A 19,054-nucleotide genomic window follows, 5' to 3' on the forward strand; every position below is an offset into this window, starting at 1 on the left:
CCTTTCCCTCTCTCCCTTCCCTCCCCATCCCTCCCCAGATTAGATTATTGGCTGGAACAATTTGAATGTGAGAGTGGGCTTTCTGCTCACATCCAAGCTTGTAAAAACCTCATGAGAGGTCAATACAAACTTGACTTTATGTTGCTCCTGATGAGTGTGATAATTTAGTCATTACTGGACTGATGTTCTAGCGAATGAGGCTAATAATTGAAGTGAATTCAAATCCCACCTTGGCAGAACTTCAGTTGTTTCTCAAATTTGGTAAAAGTAACGACAAAACTTACTTTCCTTTAACAAGAAAAGCTGTCATATATACCAAGTTTACAGCTGATCTGGCTTCAGTGAGAGTTTATGGAGGTAAACATTGGACTGCATTGATGTCTCCCGACCGAGTCCCCAATTCAAATGACCCTAATGTAAAGAGCAAGCTCCTGACTGTGAACTTGAGACTTCACACCATTAATGGTGTACTTGAATGTAAACAACCCAACTTCCCAGCACAGTTTATGGTTGAAGCTCACTTTGAGTCTTCCCATTGCATACCTTTGTCTTACTGCCTGCTGAATACACCGAGCTAATTCATTGTGCCAACATGCTTGCACACAGTTACTTTGTGATATATACATACTGCAGGATATACCCAGCACAGCATCCCGATTCCTACCCAACTGATCGCAATGATATAGTTTTGCCCAGCCCATCACCTCAAATAATTATTGATAGGATTTTATGAAAATAAGAACAAGAGGACATATTAAATAGGGACAGCTGTACTGTCTGTACTTATTTTTGATAGCTTTGATGCGAAAGCAACAGGAATGTGTGGTTGTGGAATATTGAGTGTTGTTTTTCTACTGGCTAATTTCGTAACAAGCATGGATTTGATTCCAGATTGTTGTTGTGCAATAATAATATTTTGAAGCAGGTCTACCTTAAAGCCATGGCTCTTGAGCTCTGGGGCCTATTGTCCTGAGAGTGCATTATTGATAAATGCTCATCGACTTCAGAATTTACTTTCACATTCAGAAATTAAGGGGGATAGACATTTCTATGGGAGTGTTGTACTTTCTGGACTTCTGGAAATCGTTTATGCTGCGGAGATGCTTTTCACATTCCCTACTGCATAGTCCAGGAGGCTGAGAGAGCAACAGGCTCTTGGAGAAGGTGTTCAAGGTTGGCCTTTCAAGGCACTAATTTGCACCTTATAGGATTTTCTTCAGTTTCTTAATTTGGTCACTTTTATGCTTTATAAATGAATTGGAATAATATGGTTCTCTCTGTAATCAGAAATAATGGGATTAATACAATCTTGCCACACAGCAGAATCCATCCAATTTATCATAGCCCAGGAATTTCTTTGGAAGAGCTATCCTATTACACCTCCTTTGTGACTTGTAATAGCAGTTTGTCTGTTTTTTTTCTTCCTCGATATCAATGTGAATGTCTGTTATTGTCTAGGTTTATGGCCACCAACGACCTGATGGTAGAGCTTCAGAAAGACTCCATTAAGCTGGATGATGACAGTGAGAAGAAGGTGGTGAAAATGTTGCTGAGGCTGCTCGAAGATAAGAATGGAGAGGTGCAGAACCTGGCCGTGAAGTGGTAAGTGATACTGATTGAAGCTGGACAGCACGTCGATCCGTTTTAGGCTAGCGATTCTGCTTTTATAGCCTGCTTCCTCTTTACCAACCTTTCTGTGACTTGTAGCTTTCTCCAATGTACCCTACACCTCCAGCCTACCCAGTGTTGGTGGGAGTTGATATTCAATTGTTGACTGTACAGCAGGGAACTAAGGCAAGGCTATTGTGAGAGTCAAGTTGTTTTCCCACTGATGTACCACAAGTGTCAATATGTTTTCTCTCTGTGAATGTGATGCAGGAGAACAAGAAATAGTAATTTGCATGTCAACTTATTCCTCCTGTTGAAAGCTATCATCTGCTTTTGTCTTAGTTTTGGTATGGTGCAAGGTCAGGGCCTGCCTTGAATATAATCACAAGTGAATAGGAATAGGCCATTTAATTCCTTTTGAGCCTGTTCCACTGCTCAATGGGAATATGACTGATCTGTGACGTAACTCTATATAACCAACTTTTCCCCACATCCCTTAATTTTGGCTAACAAAAATCTTATTGGTTTTAGTTTCAAAACTGACAGTTGACCAAATGTTTGTAGAAGAGAGAGTCCAAAACTGGGGAGGTGATGGACCTAACCATGTTATTGTTAGACTAGAAATCTGGAGACCCAGATAATGTTCTTGGGACCTGCATTTGAATCCCACTATGGCAGATAGTTAATTGTCAACAAAGGAAACTGCCATCCTTACCTGGTCTGGCTACATGTGTGACTCCAGACCCACAGAATATGGTTGACTTTCAACTGCTCTCTGGACAACTTGGGGATGGGCAATAAATGCTGCCCTGGCTAATGGTGCCTACATCCCGTGAATGAATTTTTAAAAACTCTTCTGTAGTCCTTTGTATGTAGCACTGTTTCCTAATCTTGCTTGTGCAACACATGGTTCTTATCTTTTTCGACTTTAACCCTGACCGTTGGAATTAATTTTTCTTTGTCTATCCTGACTATTGCCTATAATTTCTTGCATATTTTCCCAATGGAACCTCATAACCTTTATTTCAGGCAGGTTACAATTCTAATTTGGTCCTAATTTGTGCGATCTCTCCGCACAATCTCGACTCCTGAGAGTTCAGTGTACACTGCACTCCCTCGAAGGTCTGCATAATTGACACCCCATCCGCCATCTTTAAAGCTTTACTACTTCCATCAAGACACAATGGTAGCAGACTGCATCATCTACAATCTGCAATGCAGGAACTCACTATGTTTCCTTAATGGCACCTTCAAAATCCACAACATGTGCCACCTGGAAGGATGAGCAGCTGAAGTGCAGGAACCTGCCTTTTTCCTACCAAGCTACATAATATCCCATGTTGGGACAGTATTACGATTCCTATACTGTTACTTAGAGTCCGGGCTCCTATCCTGACAGTATTGCTCATCTACCTATAGGAGAAAGTGAGGACTGCAAATGCCGGAGTTGAGAGTGTGTTGCTGGGAAAGCACAGCAGGTCAGGCAGCATCCGAGGAGCAGGAGAATCGACGTTTCGGGCATAAGCCTTTCATCAGGAATCAGTCCGTGGCCTGCTGCAGAGTCAAGAAGATGGCTTACTGCCTTCTGAAAGGCACTTAGGAATGGAGAACAAATATTGAAGCATAATTTCCTTTGGACTGTCTGGCATGCTGAGTTGTTCCTCTGCTGTAACTGTTGATGCAAAGTAACCTTGACATTTTGACAACTCGACCATTATTAGTTCTTAAGACGCCTGTGTTGCGTCTGACTGCCCCCTCTCTTTCTCTCTACAGTAATTGTGTAAAGATTTTCATGTTGATATTTCCTCTAAATTTCTTTTTGATATGTTACTGTCTTTTGCATCTTTCCCACTTACTAGGAGCTGAAATATATTTTTGCTTTCTGCCTTACTTTTTACTTTGTCTCGTACTTCGATATCTGTCCATGGCTGCTTTTTTGGGCCAAATAGGATTTTTAGCCATTTCTGGGTGCAAACTGGTTTTGCACTTTTTAAGACACCTCGAACTGATTTGTTATTGGCTTAACTAGTCAACTGAGAAAGTATGAGAATATGAGCAACAAGTTGAAATCAGGCATTCCTAAATCTAGTATCTCAGTGGCAATTCTATGTTTCTACTTTTCAAACACTAAATTGAACTTAATCTTATTACAATCATTAAGTCAACCTTCTTACACTATTGGACTGCTAACTAAATCTGAATATTCAACCATTACTAAATCTATTATCATCTGCCCCCTGTTGGTTCATATGTTTCAGAAATTCATCTGGCATGTGCTAGTCTGTTTATCCCAATCTATATAGCAGTTAATATGCCCCATTAAAACAACTGCCTTCACCAGATGCTTGATCAACCTTAGTGTTTGAAAAAGCTACCACTTCACCTGAAAGGTCTTTAACTGATGGGCTGTATGGAGTTGATACAGGGATGTTCTGCAGCTTACTGCAGTGATGCAGAATTGTTGGGTGAGAAAGGGAGAGGTAGAGAATGGGCAATAGTAATGATGTTGAAATGCCAGGATCACAGTATTTTATTTGTTTACTTATTCAGCTTGGGTCCATTGGTCAGCAAGGTGAAAGAGTACCAGGTGGAGACAATTGTGGATACATTATGTACGAACATGCTGTCTGATAAAGAGCAGCTCCGGGACATATCCAGCATTGGCCTGAAGACTGTCATTGCAGAGCTGCCTCCTGCTTCTAGTGGTAAGATTGGTCTTTGTACCTTGTCATCTCCGTATGTAATCTCCGTTTATACTCAACATGCCACCTGCTGCCAAATAAATACCAAGTATGCAGATCTGTACCAATACATGTGAGGAGTATGACTAATTTCTGAAGTGTTACCTATTTGGGAAGTGAATGTCTGGTGCAAGCAAGCTGCAGCTAATTGTCGAGTGTTTTGAGGATGACGTTTTCTTATTTTTCTGCTTGCTGTCTTCCTCTATAGTGATGTTGCCTTTTTGTTGAGTTCTAGTTTCATGGTTATCAATATTTTCAGTATCATGCATGACCCTTTATAGTGGGTGAACCTTGATAGGAGTGCTAGCATGCTATTTGGCCATGAGTACAAGCCCGAGCATCGTACATCCACATGCACGTGCTTGTGGTACGCATTTGGGTGTAGCAACACGAATTGAGTTGTTCGTCAATCAATGTTTGAGCTCTGAGGGTCATGTCCAGCTGCTCTAACTGTTGAGGCCAGCTAGCCTGGTAAACCCTGAATTAAACCTGGGTCCTTACTGTTCTGCAGGTTCAGTCATCCATTGCCTCCAATTTGGGGGTGACCTGATTTCCTTTATTTTCATGTTGATTACACAATTAGCCAGCTCAGTCCCAATGTTGTCCCATGAGCCACCACTTTGTCGAGCTTTGTGTGGTAACTTCAGAGTTACAGAAACTGAGAGTCATCTGAAGTTGAAACGTTAGCTTGCTCTTTGTCCATGGATGTTGCATGACCCCGCTGTGATTGCCAACATTTGTTGTTTCCGGTCCCATATCATCTCCGTTTTAAGGGCTGTAATTGTCTCAGCTTTTTGATTTCTGTTGCCCCCTTGTGTGGAAGAAGTGCTTCCTATTTTCACTGTTGATGAGCAAGTTCTAAATTTGGCCCCTTGGATCCTAGCACACGTTGGCATTATATGATTCAAAAGTAAATTGTGGTATCAAAAAAAAATCACTATAATTTAAAGACACCCTATTGCTGAAGACCTGAATAGTATATGGACCTTAGAAATGTGTTGTTTTTGTAGTGTGAACTTGACTTAATGGAAGACTATATAGTGGTTTATAGTCAGGAGGGAGTTTGCCTGGGAGTTCTCAACATTGACTCTGGACCCCAAGAAGTCTCAAAGCTTCAGGTTAAACATGGGCAAGGAAACGTCCTGCTGATTATCAGGTACTGTCCTTCCTCGGCTGATGGATCAGTCTTCCTATGTGTCGAACAGCTCTTGAGGAAGCACCGAGAGTGGCAAGGGTGTAAAATATACTCTGGGTGGGGGATTTCAGTGTCCACCACCAAGAGCTCTTGGTGCCCTGGCAACATTCCAGCAGCAGCAGCACGACTGATCAAGCTGGTCAGATCATAAAGGACTTAGCTGCCAGACTGGGTCTGTGTCTGGTCATGAGAGCAAAACATACTTGACCTCATCCTTATGCATCTCCAGCTGCTAGAGTAGTCTGTCCTTATCATATAGTTAAGAGTGACCATTTCACAGTCCTTGTGGAGACAACGTCCTGCATTCCCATTGAGAATACCCTCCATCATGTTGTGTAGCACTATTGCTGTGCTCAATGGGACAGACTTCAGACAGATCTAACAAGTCAAGACTAGGCATCCAGGAGGCATTGTTGGCTATCAACAGTAGCAGAATTGTACTCCATCTCCTAGCCTGACATATGCCCCCTCCAACCATTACTATCAACTTGGGGATTAACCCTGGTTCTGTGGAGAATACAGGATGACATTTGAGCAGCAGCACCAGGCATATCTAAAAACAAGTTGTCAACCTGGTGGAGCTACCAACAGGATTGCCTGCATGCCAAACAACATAAGCACAGAGCTAAGTGATGCCAGCGAACTGGAATTGATGAGTTATCAGGGGGCAAACTCTGCTAGTTGGAATAATACTTGGCACATTGATGGTTGAGGTTGTTGGAGATCAGTCATCTCTGCTCCAGGACATCTCTGTGGGAGTTCTTTAGGGACATGTCCTAGGCCCAACCATTTTCAGCTGCTTCGTCAATGACCTTCCTCCATCATAAGGTCAGAAGTGAGGATGTCCAATCATTGGCGAACAATGTTCACCATTTGCCACGCCTCAGATCCTGCAACAGTCTATGTACATGTATTGGGGGCAAGGTATTGACTTAGATTGAAAATTGACTGACAGGAAGCAAAGACTAGCGATAAACGGCTCCCTTTCAGAATGGCAGGTGGTGACCAGTGGGATACCACAAGGTTCAGTGCTGAGACCACAGCTGTTTACAATATACATTAATGATATAGATGAAGGTATTAAAAGTAATATTAGCAAATTTGCTGATGACACAAAGCTGGGTGGCAGGGTGAAATGTAAGGAGGAGATTGAGAATACAGCATAACTTGGACAGGCTAGGTGAGTGAATGGATGCATGGCAGATGCAGTTTAATGTGGATAAATGTGTGGTTATCCATCTTGGTGGCAAGAGCAGGAAGGCAGATTACTATCTAAATGGACTCAAGCTAGTAATGGGGAAGTACAAGAAGATCTAGATGTCCTTGTATATCAGTCAATGAAAGTAAGCATGCAGGTACAGCAGGCAGTGAAGAAAGCTAATAGCATGCTGGCCTTCATAACAAGAGGAACTGAGTATAGCAGCAAAGAGGTTCTTCTGCAGCTGTACAGGGCCCTGGTGAGACCACACCTGGAGTATTGTGTGCAGTTTTGGTCTTCAAATTTGAGGAAGGACATTCTGGCTATTGAGGGAGTGCAGCGTAGGTTCATGAGGTCAATTCCTGGAATGGCGGGACTATCATATGTTAAAAGATTGGAGCGACTGGGCTTGTATACACTTGAGTTTAGACAGATGCGAGGGGATCTGATTGAGACATATAAGATTATTAAAGGATTGGACACTCTGGAGGCCAGAAGCATGTTTCTGCTGATGGGGGTGTCCCGAACCAGAGGACACAGTTTTAAAAATGAGTAGGCCACTTAAAACAGAGTTGAGGAGAAACCTCTTCACCAAGAGAGTGGTGAGTGCGTGGAATGCTCTGCCCCAGAAGGCTGTGGAGGCCAAGTCTCTGGATACTTTCAAGAAAGAAATGGATGGAGCTGTTAGAGATAGTAGAATCAAGGGTTACGGGGACAGGGCCGGAACAGGATACTGATTGTGGATGATCAACCATGATCATAATGAATGGTGGTGCTGGCTTGAAGGGCCGATTGGCCTACTCCTGCACCTATTGTCTATAAATGCAACAGATTCAGGCTTAGGCTGACAAGTGGCAAGTAACATTTGTGCCATGCAAAAGCCAATAAGAGCCAATTTAGCCACTACGCCTTGACAGTCAATGTTTTTGCCATTGAATCCTCCCTTTATCAACATCTTGGGTTGCCATTAACCAAAACCTGGCTGGACTCGCCGCATAAACATAGTGGCTACAAGAGCAGGTCAGAGGCTAGGAATACTATGGTGAACAATTCACTTCCTAACTCCCCAAAGCCTGTTCACCATCCAAAAGGCACAAGTCAGGAGTATGATGAAATACTCCCCACTTGCTTGGATGGGAGTCAGCTCCAACAACACTCAAGAGGCTGCTTTGTTTGAAGCTTTGAGTGGCACCACATCCATATCATTCACTCCCTCCACAATGCTCAGTCACAGTGGTGTGTATCATCTACAAGATGCACTGCAGAAATTCACCAAGGCTCCTTAGATAGCACATTGAAAACTGACCATTTCCACTTAGAAGGATGAAGATAAGTTGCTGCCTGCAAGTTCCACTCCGAGCCACTCCTCATCCTGACTTGGAAATATATCGCTGTTCCTTCAATATCACTGGGTCAAAATCCTGGAATGCCCTCCCCAATGGTATTGTGGGTCAACATCGGTTCAAGCATTGGAGATGCCAATGTTGGACTGGGGTGTACAAAGTTTTAAAAAATCACACCACCAGGTTTAATTGGAAGCATTAGCTTTCGGCGCGCTGCTCCTTCATCAGGTGATTGATGTGCTCTGAAAGCTAGTGCTTCCAGTTAAACCTGTTGGACTATAACCTGGTGTTGTGATTTTTAACTCTGTTCAAGAAGGCAGCTCACCACCACCTTCTCGAGGGCAGATAGGATGAGCTTCACAGAGACCCCTTTGATGGATGGTATCTAACATCTCAAACCACAATCCAAAATTCAGGGCACTAGTAACTAAGGTCACAAGGTATCACACTGACATTTGAGCAGAGTACAACGTGACTAACTTATGAATACTTGGTTTTAGATTTACATAACACAATTTAAACAATTGTGAGTATTTTCTTAGCCTTGTGCTTATTCAAAAAGTGGTCTTGTGCTTAAAAAGGTTGGAGACCATTGCAATAAGGCTTTTTGCCAAGTGATTTGGCTAAAGGCTCATATTTTAGACTGACTACAGTACAGACAAAGGGTGACTGTACATTGCCGATCGAGGCTTTGCTGCAGCCTAAGTATGCTAAGAGTTCTCAGAATATTTTAAATTAGGTTGACTAAAGATTCAGGATAATTGTGGCTTGGACAGTTCAGGATCACTGGATGAGAATCCTCGCCTTTTTAACCTTTTTTTTTTGCTGAGAAATGGGAGATTTTAGCATAAAAATCTTAATGTGACTAAAAATAAACCTCTTACCTTCTCTGGACCTTTTGTTGATCAGGGAAAACAAAACATAACATTTAGTGAAGATCTAATTAGTGCCAAAATAAATAAACACGTAATATCTGTAGTTACTATAAACATTTGCTATTGTCCTAGGCTTGGCCCTGTCGGCTAATGTGTGTAAGAAGATTACTGGACGTCTGACGAGTGCTATTGCAAAGCAAGAGGATGTTTCTGTCCAGCTGGAGGCCCTGGATATATTGTCTGATATGCTAAGCAGGTAAACTACAGGGTATGATCAAGTCCAAGTCTCATTAACAGCAAAGGAGAATCAACTGTGCTATATTTGTATGCAGGCATGATGTTATATGGAAAACAGTGTCCATATTAGTACATTGGTACTATTGTTCTAAGTACAAGAAGACAGTCCTTTATCCGAAAAGCTCCAAAATCAGAAGGTTTTTTTTTGTGAAGTTTTTCTCATTTAACAAGATTGTTTGGCATGCAAACAGTTAACCCAACTCCACATCCATTTGTGGCGTGTCACTCAATACAATGTTGGGGGTGCTGGCGAGGCCCAGCACTGGCAGGCCTCTGTTCTGTCTCAGGGCCCATTACTCAGTGAGTCTGCTCTTCAGTAAGATTTTTAAAAATTTCGCCATTGAACTGTCACCTATTCCGAATTCTGAAAATCAGCTGGTCCCGAGTGTTTCGGATAAAGGATTGTGTACCTGTAATACATCCTGGAGTGCAGCACAATGGTAGTATTATTAGGAGTAATTTATTCTATGGTACAAACAGGGATAATATTCTTTTGAATGAGATCCTGGGGTTAAATTCTCTGTTGGTTGATATTAGACAAAGCTTCACAGAAATGTTGATACACAAGCGCCCCAAATACTTAGAAAATCAACAAAAAAAAATTAGCAGTGAGCCAAAGAAGGAGGCACTAGCACAAATGGCCCAAAGGTTTTGTCACAGTGATAGGTTTTAAGACACCACTGAAAGGAGAGCAGGTAGAGAAAGAGCTTTGGTGGTGATATGGGGAAAACTTGGAGCTTCAGCAGGATTTGGGCGGAGTCAGGATTGGAAATGAGTAATTTAACTGAGGTAGAAGTCGGCAGTTTTGGGGCGGAGCATTTGAAGTTGCATGCTCAGCTTGGTTAAATAAGATGCCAAAATTGCAATCAATCTGGTTAATCCATGGATCATGGTCAGGGTGGCAACAAAGGTTTAAGGCCCAAGAGGATGACTTTGGTTTTTATTTGAATGTTTTTAGTTGGTCTGTATTCCTGATGCTGAAATGCATAATGCCTCTGCATAAATGTTACAATAATTATTCACTTTTCTGCTGCATTTGTGCAGAGCCCTCTTGGAGACACAACTGGAAGCATGACTCAAGCCTACGCATGCACTGATTAGCTTTTTAATCAACCTGTTCGGATGTGTAATCGCACACGCACACGCACACGCACACGCACACGCACACGCACACGCACACGCACACGCACACGCACACTCTGGAGCAGGTGGAATATAAACCCCAGGTCTCCTCGCTCAAAAAGAGGGACACTACTACTAAACCACAAGCGCATGCAACCCCCCCCCCCCTCCCTTTCTCTCTTTCCCCCCTCCCCGCTGTATGTTTGTGCAGTGTTAGTGAAGTCGGTTTTCACCAGTATCAAGTATAGCAGAAGATCACGAAGACTGTGCTCCAGTGAGCCCCAAAACACTATATATGAGCATATCCTACTGTCTTAGTAGCAAATGCCTCGTCAGTGTGGTATCCACATCCTACGGTGGGGACACGGGTGTAGCTGAGATTTGTGCAGATTTCTTATCCAGCCTACAACCGCAAGAGACTGTACAGGCCTGATTTGTGGTTACAGAGGGGCCAGTGTTTATGTGAGAGCTTGGCCTTTTGACCCTAGTTCTGCCTCGATCAGATGAATTTCTGGTATGTTTGTGCTGAGTTAAGTCTGTTTAGTGAAGGAGTCTGAGGTCTCCCTACTGCAGGTAAATGTCATGAGGGTCAGTGTTAAGGCTTCTTCCAGTCGTCTTCTGAGAGTCAGTGGTCCGGGTCACACTCCCAGGAGTGGTAGAAGTTTTCCATGTTGGCTGGTGCTAAGAAAAATGGTGGTAAGTGCGGGGCTGCTTTTATTTATTCTCAAAAATTGAGTCAGTTTGGCAAGTTTACCCTGAGAAGTTGATGACAGCATCTTCTAATGACACTAAGTTTTACCTTCTGATTGGCTCTCTTAGCACATGACAAGCAAATCGCTCACTGAGAGTCTGTAGGCATTTGTCGATCAGATCAGGTAGGGGATTTTAGGTTCCCTTTCCAGAGGGCATTGTTAAAAGCTGCAATGGTTCAATAATCCAGCATCCTCTAACCTCTGTGTATTTCTGTTTCTGATTGTCTCCTTAGTTTTAACAAATTTAGAAGTCACTCTAATGAAAAGCAAGTTCATGACTGGATGAATGAGTAGGGAAGCACAAATTCTGTTCTTTTAATCCTCTCCCAGTTAGCCCACTTCTTTTTACATTTGTATCTCTTGCCTACACTTCCCCAAACGCGCACCCATAGCTGATTTCCCTCTAAAGTTTGGTGCCTGCTCCTGCCATTATTGCTGTGCATAGATCAGGCCTTCCGAGAGTTGGTGTTGGAACTCTGAGTGTGGTTGTGAACTGAAATTTTGGGGTTGCAAGCTGAGGCAGTAGTGGCCACCGTGGAGTTCTGACCAAGTTAGAACATCTATGCAGCTCTCCTGTGGGCTCAGCCCTCACTGAGGGGTTGACCATTTTGATGCCTTAAAATAAGGTCACAGAAGGCAACCTTTTAGGATGCACTGCACTATATTATGTGAGGATGCTAAAGGAAGGACTTAATTCATAGAGCTCCTTTTCATAGCTTGAGAATGACTGTCAAGCACAGAGACAATCTGCAAGAAGGGTTTTCATAAAGTCCCACACAAAAAAGTTAGCTAAAGTGGAAGCCATCGGAATTGAGGGCAAATTAACTTGGATAGAAAATTGGTTGAGTGGCAGGAAATAGTTGGGTTATATGTATGTACTCAAAGTGGCAGGACATCAGTAATGATTTCCCACAAGGATCTGTGTGGGGGCCTCAGTTATTTGTAATATTCTTTAATGACTTGGATAATGGCATAAAAAGTCAAGTACCATATTCAGATTTGCTGCCAACACCAATTTGCATTGTATTGTAGACCGTGGTGACGATTGTAACATTATAACAGGTTATTGATAGATTGAGTGAATGGGCAAAGTTGTGGCAGATTAATTTTAATATAAGCAAGTGAGGTTATCATGTCGGACCAAAAAAGGATAAGTCTGGATTTTTAAATTTAGTAGGCAAAGGTGGATGACCCACGAAGGTTTGGGCGTTCAGGATTTTAAAATGCCATAAACAGGTACAGAAAATAATCAAGAAGGGTAATGGAATGCTAGCCTTCATATCTAAAGGTCTGGAGTGTTGGGAGGCATTATGCTGCAAAACCTTAGTTAGACCCCACTTAGAGTACTGTGAACAGACCTGGGCACTATAGCTTTGGAAGGATGCTTGGCCCTTGAGAGAGTTCAACGCAGGTTTAAAGAATGATACCTGGACTTCAGGGATAAAGATATGAAGAAGGGTCAGACAAATTAAGTCTCGGTGATCTAATCAAGGTCTTTGGGATATTAATAGGGAATGACAGGGTAGATAAGGATAAACTATCCTATCCAGGGGACACAGTCTGAGAATTAGCGCCAGGCACTTGAGGGATGTTAGAAAGCAGTTCTACAGACAGTAATAGATGTTTGGAACTCTCTCTTCCTCAAAAAGTGGTTGATGCTAATTAAGTTGTTAAATTTAAATCTGAGACCAGTTTTATTGTCCAAGGGATATGGGTCCAAGGTAGGCACATTGAAATGGGCCACACATCAGCCATGATGATGTTGAATGGTGGGGGCTGAATAGCCTATTCCTGTTCCTATGTTGCAATCACTTGAAATACTGAAAATCTGATGGCCACTTTGCACATAGCAAAGGTACACAAATGTGAAGGAGACTAGTGATAGTTGAGAGTAAGTGTTGATTAGGGTAGAAGCAGTGTCTTTCTTCTGCACTCTATAATTCACCTGCATTGGGGTGAACCTTTTTGCTCTGAAAATGGTGCCAAGATGTCCCTTATATCCACTATGAAAGCAGACTGGGTCTTGGCATACCATCTCATCGAAAAGATGGTAACTTCAGTCGTGCCTCACTCCTCAGTACTCTCTAGAATGACAGGCTGTACAGTGTGCTTAAGTTTCTGGAGTGGGTGTGATACCACAATGTCTGTCTGAGGTGGCAGGTAACAGCTGACTGTGCAGCACATTGTCTTTGAGATGTTATGGAGCTAGGCTAAGCCTAGCATACACAGAAAGCACAATATTAAAACTCCAGTGTACTTAATATTAGTATAGCATGTTCATTTGCAGTATAGATATTGAGTTAGCCTCCCCTCCTTAGTTTTGAGGGAGGGTTAAGGTGGAAGAAAGGAAATGTTGAGTGGGAAGGGCTGGTAAAAGTCAGTCAACAAATTATTTAAAGTGCATTGCCTGAAAGGATGCTGTAAGCAGATTAAATGAAATTTGAAGAATAGATACCTATTCAAGTTCATACTGACCTTTCATCAGTGGGATATGGCAGGGTTGATATTGGTGGAAGATTGCTTTCTGCCAATTTAAAGCAGGTTAGCACACAGGATGACTGGCTGCATGAAGTGGTTTGCCTTCCTGAAGGTATCACTAAGGTGGTAGGTGAGGAAGCTGGAAATGCAAAGTTTTGGTATCATATCTTTTGTGGGTATGGCAGAGGGAACTTATTTAAATAGATGTGGTGACTATCCTGATAACTCTGGTGATTGTGTATTCTGAATGTCCCTTCACATTTCCCATTGCAGGTTGGGTGGGACTCTGATCACATTTCACTCCTCAATCCTGACCTGCCTGCTGCCTCAGCTGTCTAGTCCAAGGCTGGCTGTTCGTAAGAGAGCCATCATTGCTCTGGGTCATCTGGTCATGAGCTGCAGCACGTGTCTCTTTTCTGAGCTAATGGATCACCTCCTGGTTGAATTGTCAAAGAATGAATCTACGTCTATGACCAGAACTTACATCCAATGCACTGGTGCCATCAGCCGGCAGGCAGGACACAGAGTTGGTGAGCAACTGATTTTAAATCCTTCCTCTGTTATTTCAGCAAATTGAAGAGCTTGATGAGCCTTTTCCCTGTTGTTTGACACTTTTGAATGAAAGTAAAATAGTGGTTGCATTCCTGCTAACAGAAGTGATGTGGTGCTGTCAAGTATGGAATAGTGTGGCTTTGAGGTAGATAATGAATCATGATCTAAAATGGCAGAGAAGATTCCAGGAGCTGAATGGCCTGTTCTTGCTCCTATGTTGCTGTGTTTCCTAAATGTCATCCAAATGGACAGAATGATTATATCATGGATTGACTTAACTGAAAATGTACTAGAATAGTGGAGGGCAAGCTTTACACTTGCTCACAAATGCTGTACCTAAAGCAGAACACTGCAGATGCTGGAAATCTGAAATAAAACTAGAAAATGGTGGATGTACCCTGGACATCAACTGTGGAGAGAGAGAAGCAGAGCTGACAATTCAGGTTGGTGACTCGCTGTATGGAATGAAGCGATAATTCTGTTCCTCACTGCACAAATGCTGCCTGCTTGCGCTGTCTTCTGCATATTTTGTTTATATTTTATGTGCCTCCATTGAGGCTGTTTGGTGAAGGGAGAAAAAAGGAGGAGGCGGTTTATTGTGCACCTAACCTGACCGGGAACTGTTGGAAACTGTGTGTAGAGATGATTTTTCTGTTGTACGGCCTTGGGAGTGATTGGGACAAGTTCAAGAGAGCCCTACTCTGCTTCTAACCCCATGCTGCCTATAAGGATGTAAGAATACAATTAAACCATTCCATTAGACCATGGCTGATCAGTATCCTGATTCTGTCTAACTGTAACTTGGTTGCTTCACAAAAATGTGTACATCTTGACTATCAGTGTGTGGGCTGACCATGGAGCTCCATTAGTGTAAACTGCAACTTCTGCATTTAGGTGCAAGCTGGTAGTTGGGAAATTGTGTTTTTTTTTAAATTCCTCTCTAGAATGCGGCTGCCACTGGCTAGCCAGCATTTAATGCCTATACTGAGTTGCCCTGAGAAGGTGCTGGTGAGCCTTGAACCACTGCAATTCACCTGCTGTGGGTTGGCCCACAATGCCATTAGGGAGAAAATTCCAGGATTTTGACCCACCGAACAGTGATACATTTCCAAGTCAGGATGGTGAGTGGCTTGGCTCTGTTACGGTCTTTGATAGTAGCAAACGTTTCAACATTTACTGCCATTGGAACCACATGATCTGGGCCAATGGGTCTCTTTTGAGTAAGGAGGAGAGTTATGAATCAAAATTGTTTTGATCATGGATAGGAATCGTACTGATGCTTGATGTAGCCCCCAGAGATGACCAATGTCGAAATAGCTGGAAGTATTTTCCTCCTCTCTGGTTGACTTCTAACAGAAAATACTGCGTTGTCTTTCAGGAGAACATTTGGAGAAGATTATTCCCCTGGTTGTAAAATACTGCAATGTGGATGATGATGAGCTGCGGGAGTACTGCTTCCAGGCATTTGAATCCTTTGTGAGAAGGTATGCCCCTGTCTGTTGCTTATTCGGCTTCCATTCCCTTCCTTCTCCTTTCTCAAATCCCTTTGGATTGATGTACCTGGTTCTGCTAAATGACCTGTTCTTAAATCAGTGTTGTTCTGTACTTGAGCACCTTGCAGCAACCCTGCATTTTGGTTTCTAAGTTCTCACTTGCTTCTGCATCTTTCCTCCTTTTGTTCCAAATCTTATTGGGTGAGGGGAGGAGGAATTGCGCACTACAACAGACATACTGTGCTATGAAACTGACCAGGGCCCATATTGGCATAGGATCTTAAAATGAACACAGGTAGTTGATCACTGAAACCTTTACAAACTTAAGATTTGGTGCTTCACAATAGGGTAACATTGCAATTGTTCTGAAACAGTCCGGTGTGTTGAACAACTGTTGGTTTGTTTGCTTTCCTCTATGACCTCTGTCTTTGCTGCCAAGGATAATGTAGAATCCCTATGGTGTGGAAGCAGGCCAGTCGGCCCATTGAGTCTACACTGACCCTCTGAAGAGCAGTCCACCCAAACCCGAGCCCTGTAGCTCTGCATTTTCTACGGTTAATCCACCTAGTCTACACATCCCTCGACACTCTGGGCAATTTTGCATGACAAATCCTGCACATCTTTGGACTATGGGAGGAAACTACAGCACTTGGAGGAAACCCACGCAGACAGGGGGGAGAAAGGCGACTGTGAAAACTCCAGACCGAGGGTGTAATTGAACCCAGGACCCTAGCACTGTGAAGGTAGCAGCGCTGCTCACTGAACCACCATGCCGCCCCATGTTGACGATTCTGATTCTATGAACCTTTACTGCCAAAATTCTACATTATCACATTGTTTCATTCTGTTGCTTTGTTTCCCCTCTCTGATACTTGTAGGAATTTGTATTAAATGTGTATCAGTCCCCTGAACTTGTTCCATCATGATCCCATTCCATGCTACTGCTCTTCTCCACTTGGCAAGCTTCCAGTCTTATGACATCTTGGATTGTGCAGTGAACAATAAGAAGTACAATCAACTGAAACCCCACCTCTTTTTCTGTTCCCCCACCCCCAAAATAAATCTAAAAGCATAGACTGAAGAAACGATGTCAATTTCATTCTCGTGATTTGCCAGTTCCATCCTGAGAGTGTGTGAAGAAATGTGTTTGGATAGTTCTCTTGTATATTTCAGTGGATTTCTCTCTGGGGCAGCAATACAGCAAAGGTGTGCAGATTTTCCCATTGATATGTTTGAAGAGTGCTCAGCTGGTGGTTTGGGGCACTCCAGGTCTAATGCATGCATGCAAATCTGTGGCCGTGAAACTTTATTACTTTCCCAGAGATCCTGTGCTTTTCCTGAACATTGTCCCAGGAAATTTGAATATCCAGTTTGTTCCATGTAAATATTCATCCATTCGGCATTCAATGAAGCTTGGAATTCCCATCTCTGTGCCTGTTTACAGATACGTGAAGGCACGATGCTCATTGTTATAATGGAATTCTCTTGTTTTGAGGATGAGGTTTTAGACCAGGTACAATTCACAAATTTGCTGAAGTCAGATTTGGAAATTTTGAGTCTTTCTTTGTTAGAACTGTGCAAATTATGGGCAAGTTATTTGAATTGTTTAAAACATCATGGAAGGATGATCATAGAAGCAAACAGGTTTTACTTCAGAATTTCAAGTGGCAAGGCCGATTAGTCATAATACAATAAATGCAACAAATGCATAACGAAGCAGGTAAAATTTCTTCACGCAATAATTTTGACTTTGGGTAGTAGCATAAAACGGGCGATATCGGTTCCGTGTTTTTCATTCTCGTGATTGCCAGTTCCATCCTGAGAGTTGATGCTCAGTGGAAAGTGTGTAAAAGGGGCAGTGATTTCAAGAGGTCCCTACGTCAGGCCTGTTGGATAGATGATTGAAGGGTCATGGAAACAAGATGTGTAAATATGATTTGTTCTGCTCACCCCAATGGGAGATTAAATGTTGACATCTATTATATCGGTCAACTGGCACTTTCCTATGTTTTGTCCTCTATTAATTCTGGTAGCCAGCCACCACCTCACCTGAGGAATTACTAACATGACATTAAGTTTTGAAAATACAAGCAAAATACTGTGGATTCTTGACATCTGAAAGAAGAGAGTGCTGGAGAATCTCAGTAGGTCTGGCAGCATCTGTGGAAATAAAAACAGTTTACCTTTCAAGTCTGATGTTACTCTTGGTAACTCAATTTTATAAAATTTGAACATTCATGAGTTGCATAAATCACATTGTGAGATGACTTCACTTTAATGAGCTGTTAGGTGTGGGATCTTCTGCTCTCTTTTTGGCTTGACCATCAGTTTAATGTTCGATTTATGTTGCCTTGATATTGTGCAGTCAAAACTTGCTGTCATCAATTCTGAACTCCTGACTTTGAACTCTGGTGGATTCTGATATAGGATGTACTGGGCATTGTACAATAAACCATGTTAGTGTCAATAGGGAGCACTAGTTTGATAATCTGACAGCACAATTAAATCTCAATCCAGCAGTGCTGTGCCAGTCTTATTCTTTGTACTTGGTGAAAATTAGTTGTTTAAATTTTTGTGTTCACTCTTAAGATGTCCAAAGGAGATGTCCCTTCACATCCCTGCTATGATTGGTCTGTGTCTCAAATATATCACATATGATCCAAATTACAACTATGACCAAGATGAGGATGATGAAGACGCCATGGAAACAGACAAAACCGATGAAGAAGAGGATCAAGGTCAGTGCCTTGAAATGTTGGACATGCTTTTTGTAACTTGCAGAGATAAATATACTGGCTGGTTTGGAGGATTTGAGCCCTCTGGTGAAGCTGAATAGACTGGGGCTGTTTTCCTTGGAGCGTCGGAGGTTGAGGGGTGACCTTTTATAGTGGTTTAGAAAATCTTGAGGGGCATGGATAGGGTAAATAGACAAAGTCTTTTCCCTGGGGTGAGGGAGTCCAGAACTAGAGGGCATAGGTTCAGGGTGAGAGGGGAAAGATTTAAAAGGATCCAAGGGACAACTTTTTCATGCAGAAGATGGTGCGTGTATGGAATGAGCTGCCAGAGGAAGTGATTGGAGGTTGGTACAATTATAACATTTAAAAAACATCTGGATGGGTATATAAATAGGAAGAATTTATAGAGATATGGGTCAAGTGCTGGCAAATGGGGCTAGATTAATTTAGGATATCTGGTCAACATGGCTTTGTGCGTGGGAAATCATGTCTCACGAACTTGATTGAGTTTTTTGAAGAAGTAACAAAGAAGATTGATGGCAGAGCAGTAGATGTGATCTATATGGACTTCAGTAAGGCGTTCGACAAGGTTCCCCATGGGAGACTGATTAGCAAGGTTAGATCTCATGGAATACAGGGAGAACTAGCCATTTGGATACAGAACT

General features: G+C 42.5%; 1 protein-coding gene across 2 annotated transcripts in view; it reads left to right on the plus strand.

Annotated features, from left to right (window-relative positions):
• LOC122559158 (cullin-associated NEDD8-dissociated protein 1-like) overlaps positions 1–19,054 on the plus strand; it is a 44,863-nt gene that overhangs the window by 3,549 nt on the left and 22,260 nt on the right. The window contains exons 2-7 of one of the 2 annotated variants that reach the window (XM_043708527.1): positions 1,457–1,602; positions 4,159–4,313; positions 9,093–9,216; positions 13,883–14,139; positions 15,540–15,645; positions 18,244–18,392. In XM_043708527.1, coding sequence (XP_043564462.1) covers positions 1,457–1,602; positions 4,159–4,313; positions 9,093–9,216; positions 13,883–14,139; positions 15,540–15,645; positions 18,244–18,392 — 937 coding nt within the window. Of the gene's footprint in view, positions 1–1,454; positions 1,603–4,158; positions 4,314–9,092; positions 9,217–13,882; positions 14,140–15,539; positions 15,646–18,243; positions 18,393–19,054 lie in introns of both variants that reach the window. The other variant, XM_043708528.1, reaches the window with a different exon arrangement.

Source organism: Chiloscyllium plagiosum, chromosome 18, assembly GCF_004010195.1.
Source record: "Chiloscyllium plagiosum isolate BGI_BamShark_2017 chromosome 18, ASM401019v2, whole genome shotgun sequence".
Taxonomy (NCBI): Eukaryota; Metazoa; Chordata; class Chondrichthyes; order Orectolobiformes; family Hemiscylliidae; genus Chiloscyllium; species Chiloscyllium plagiosum.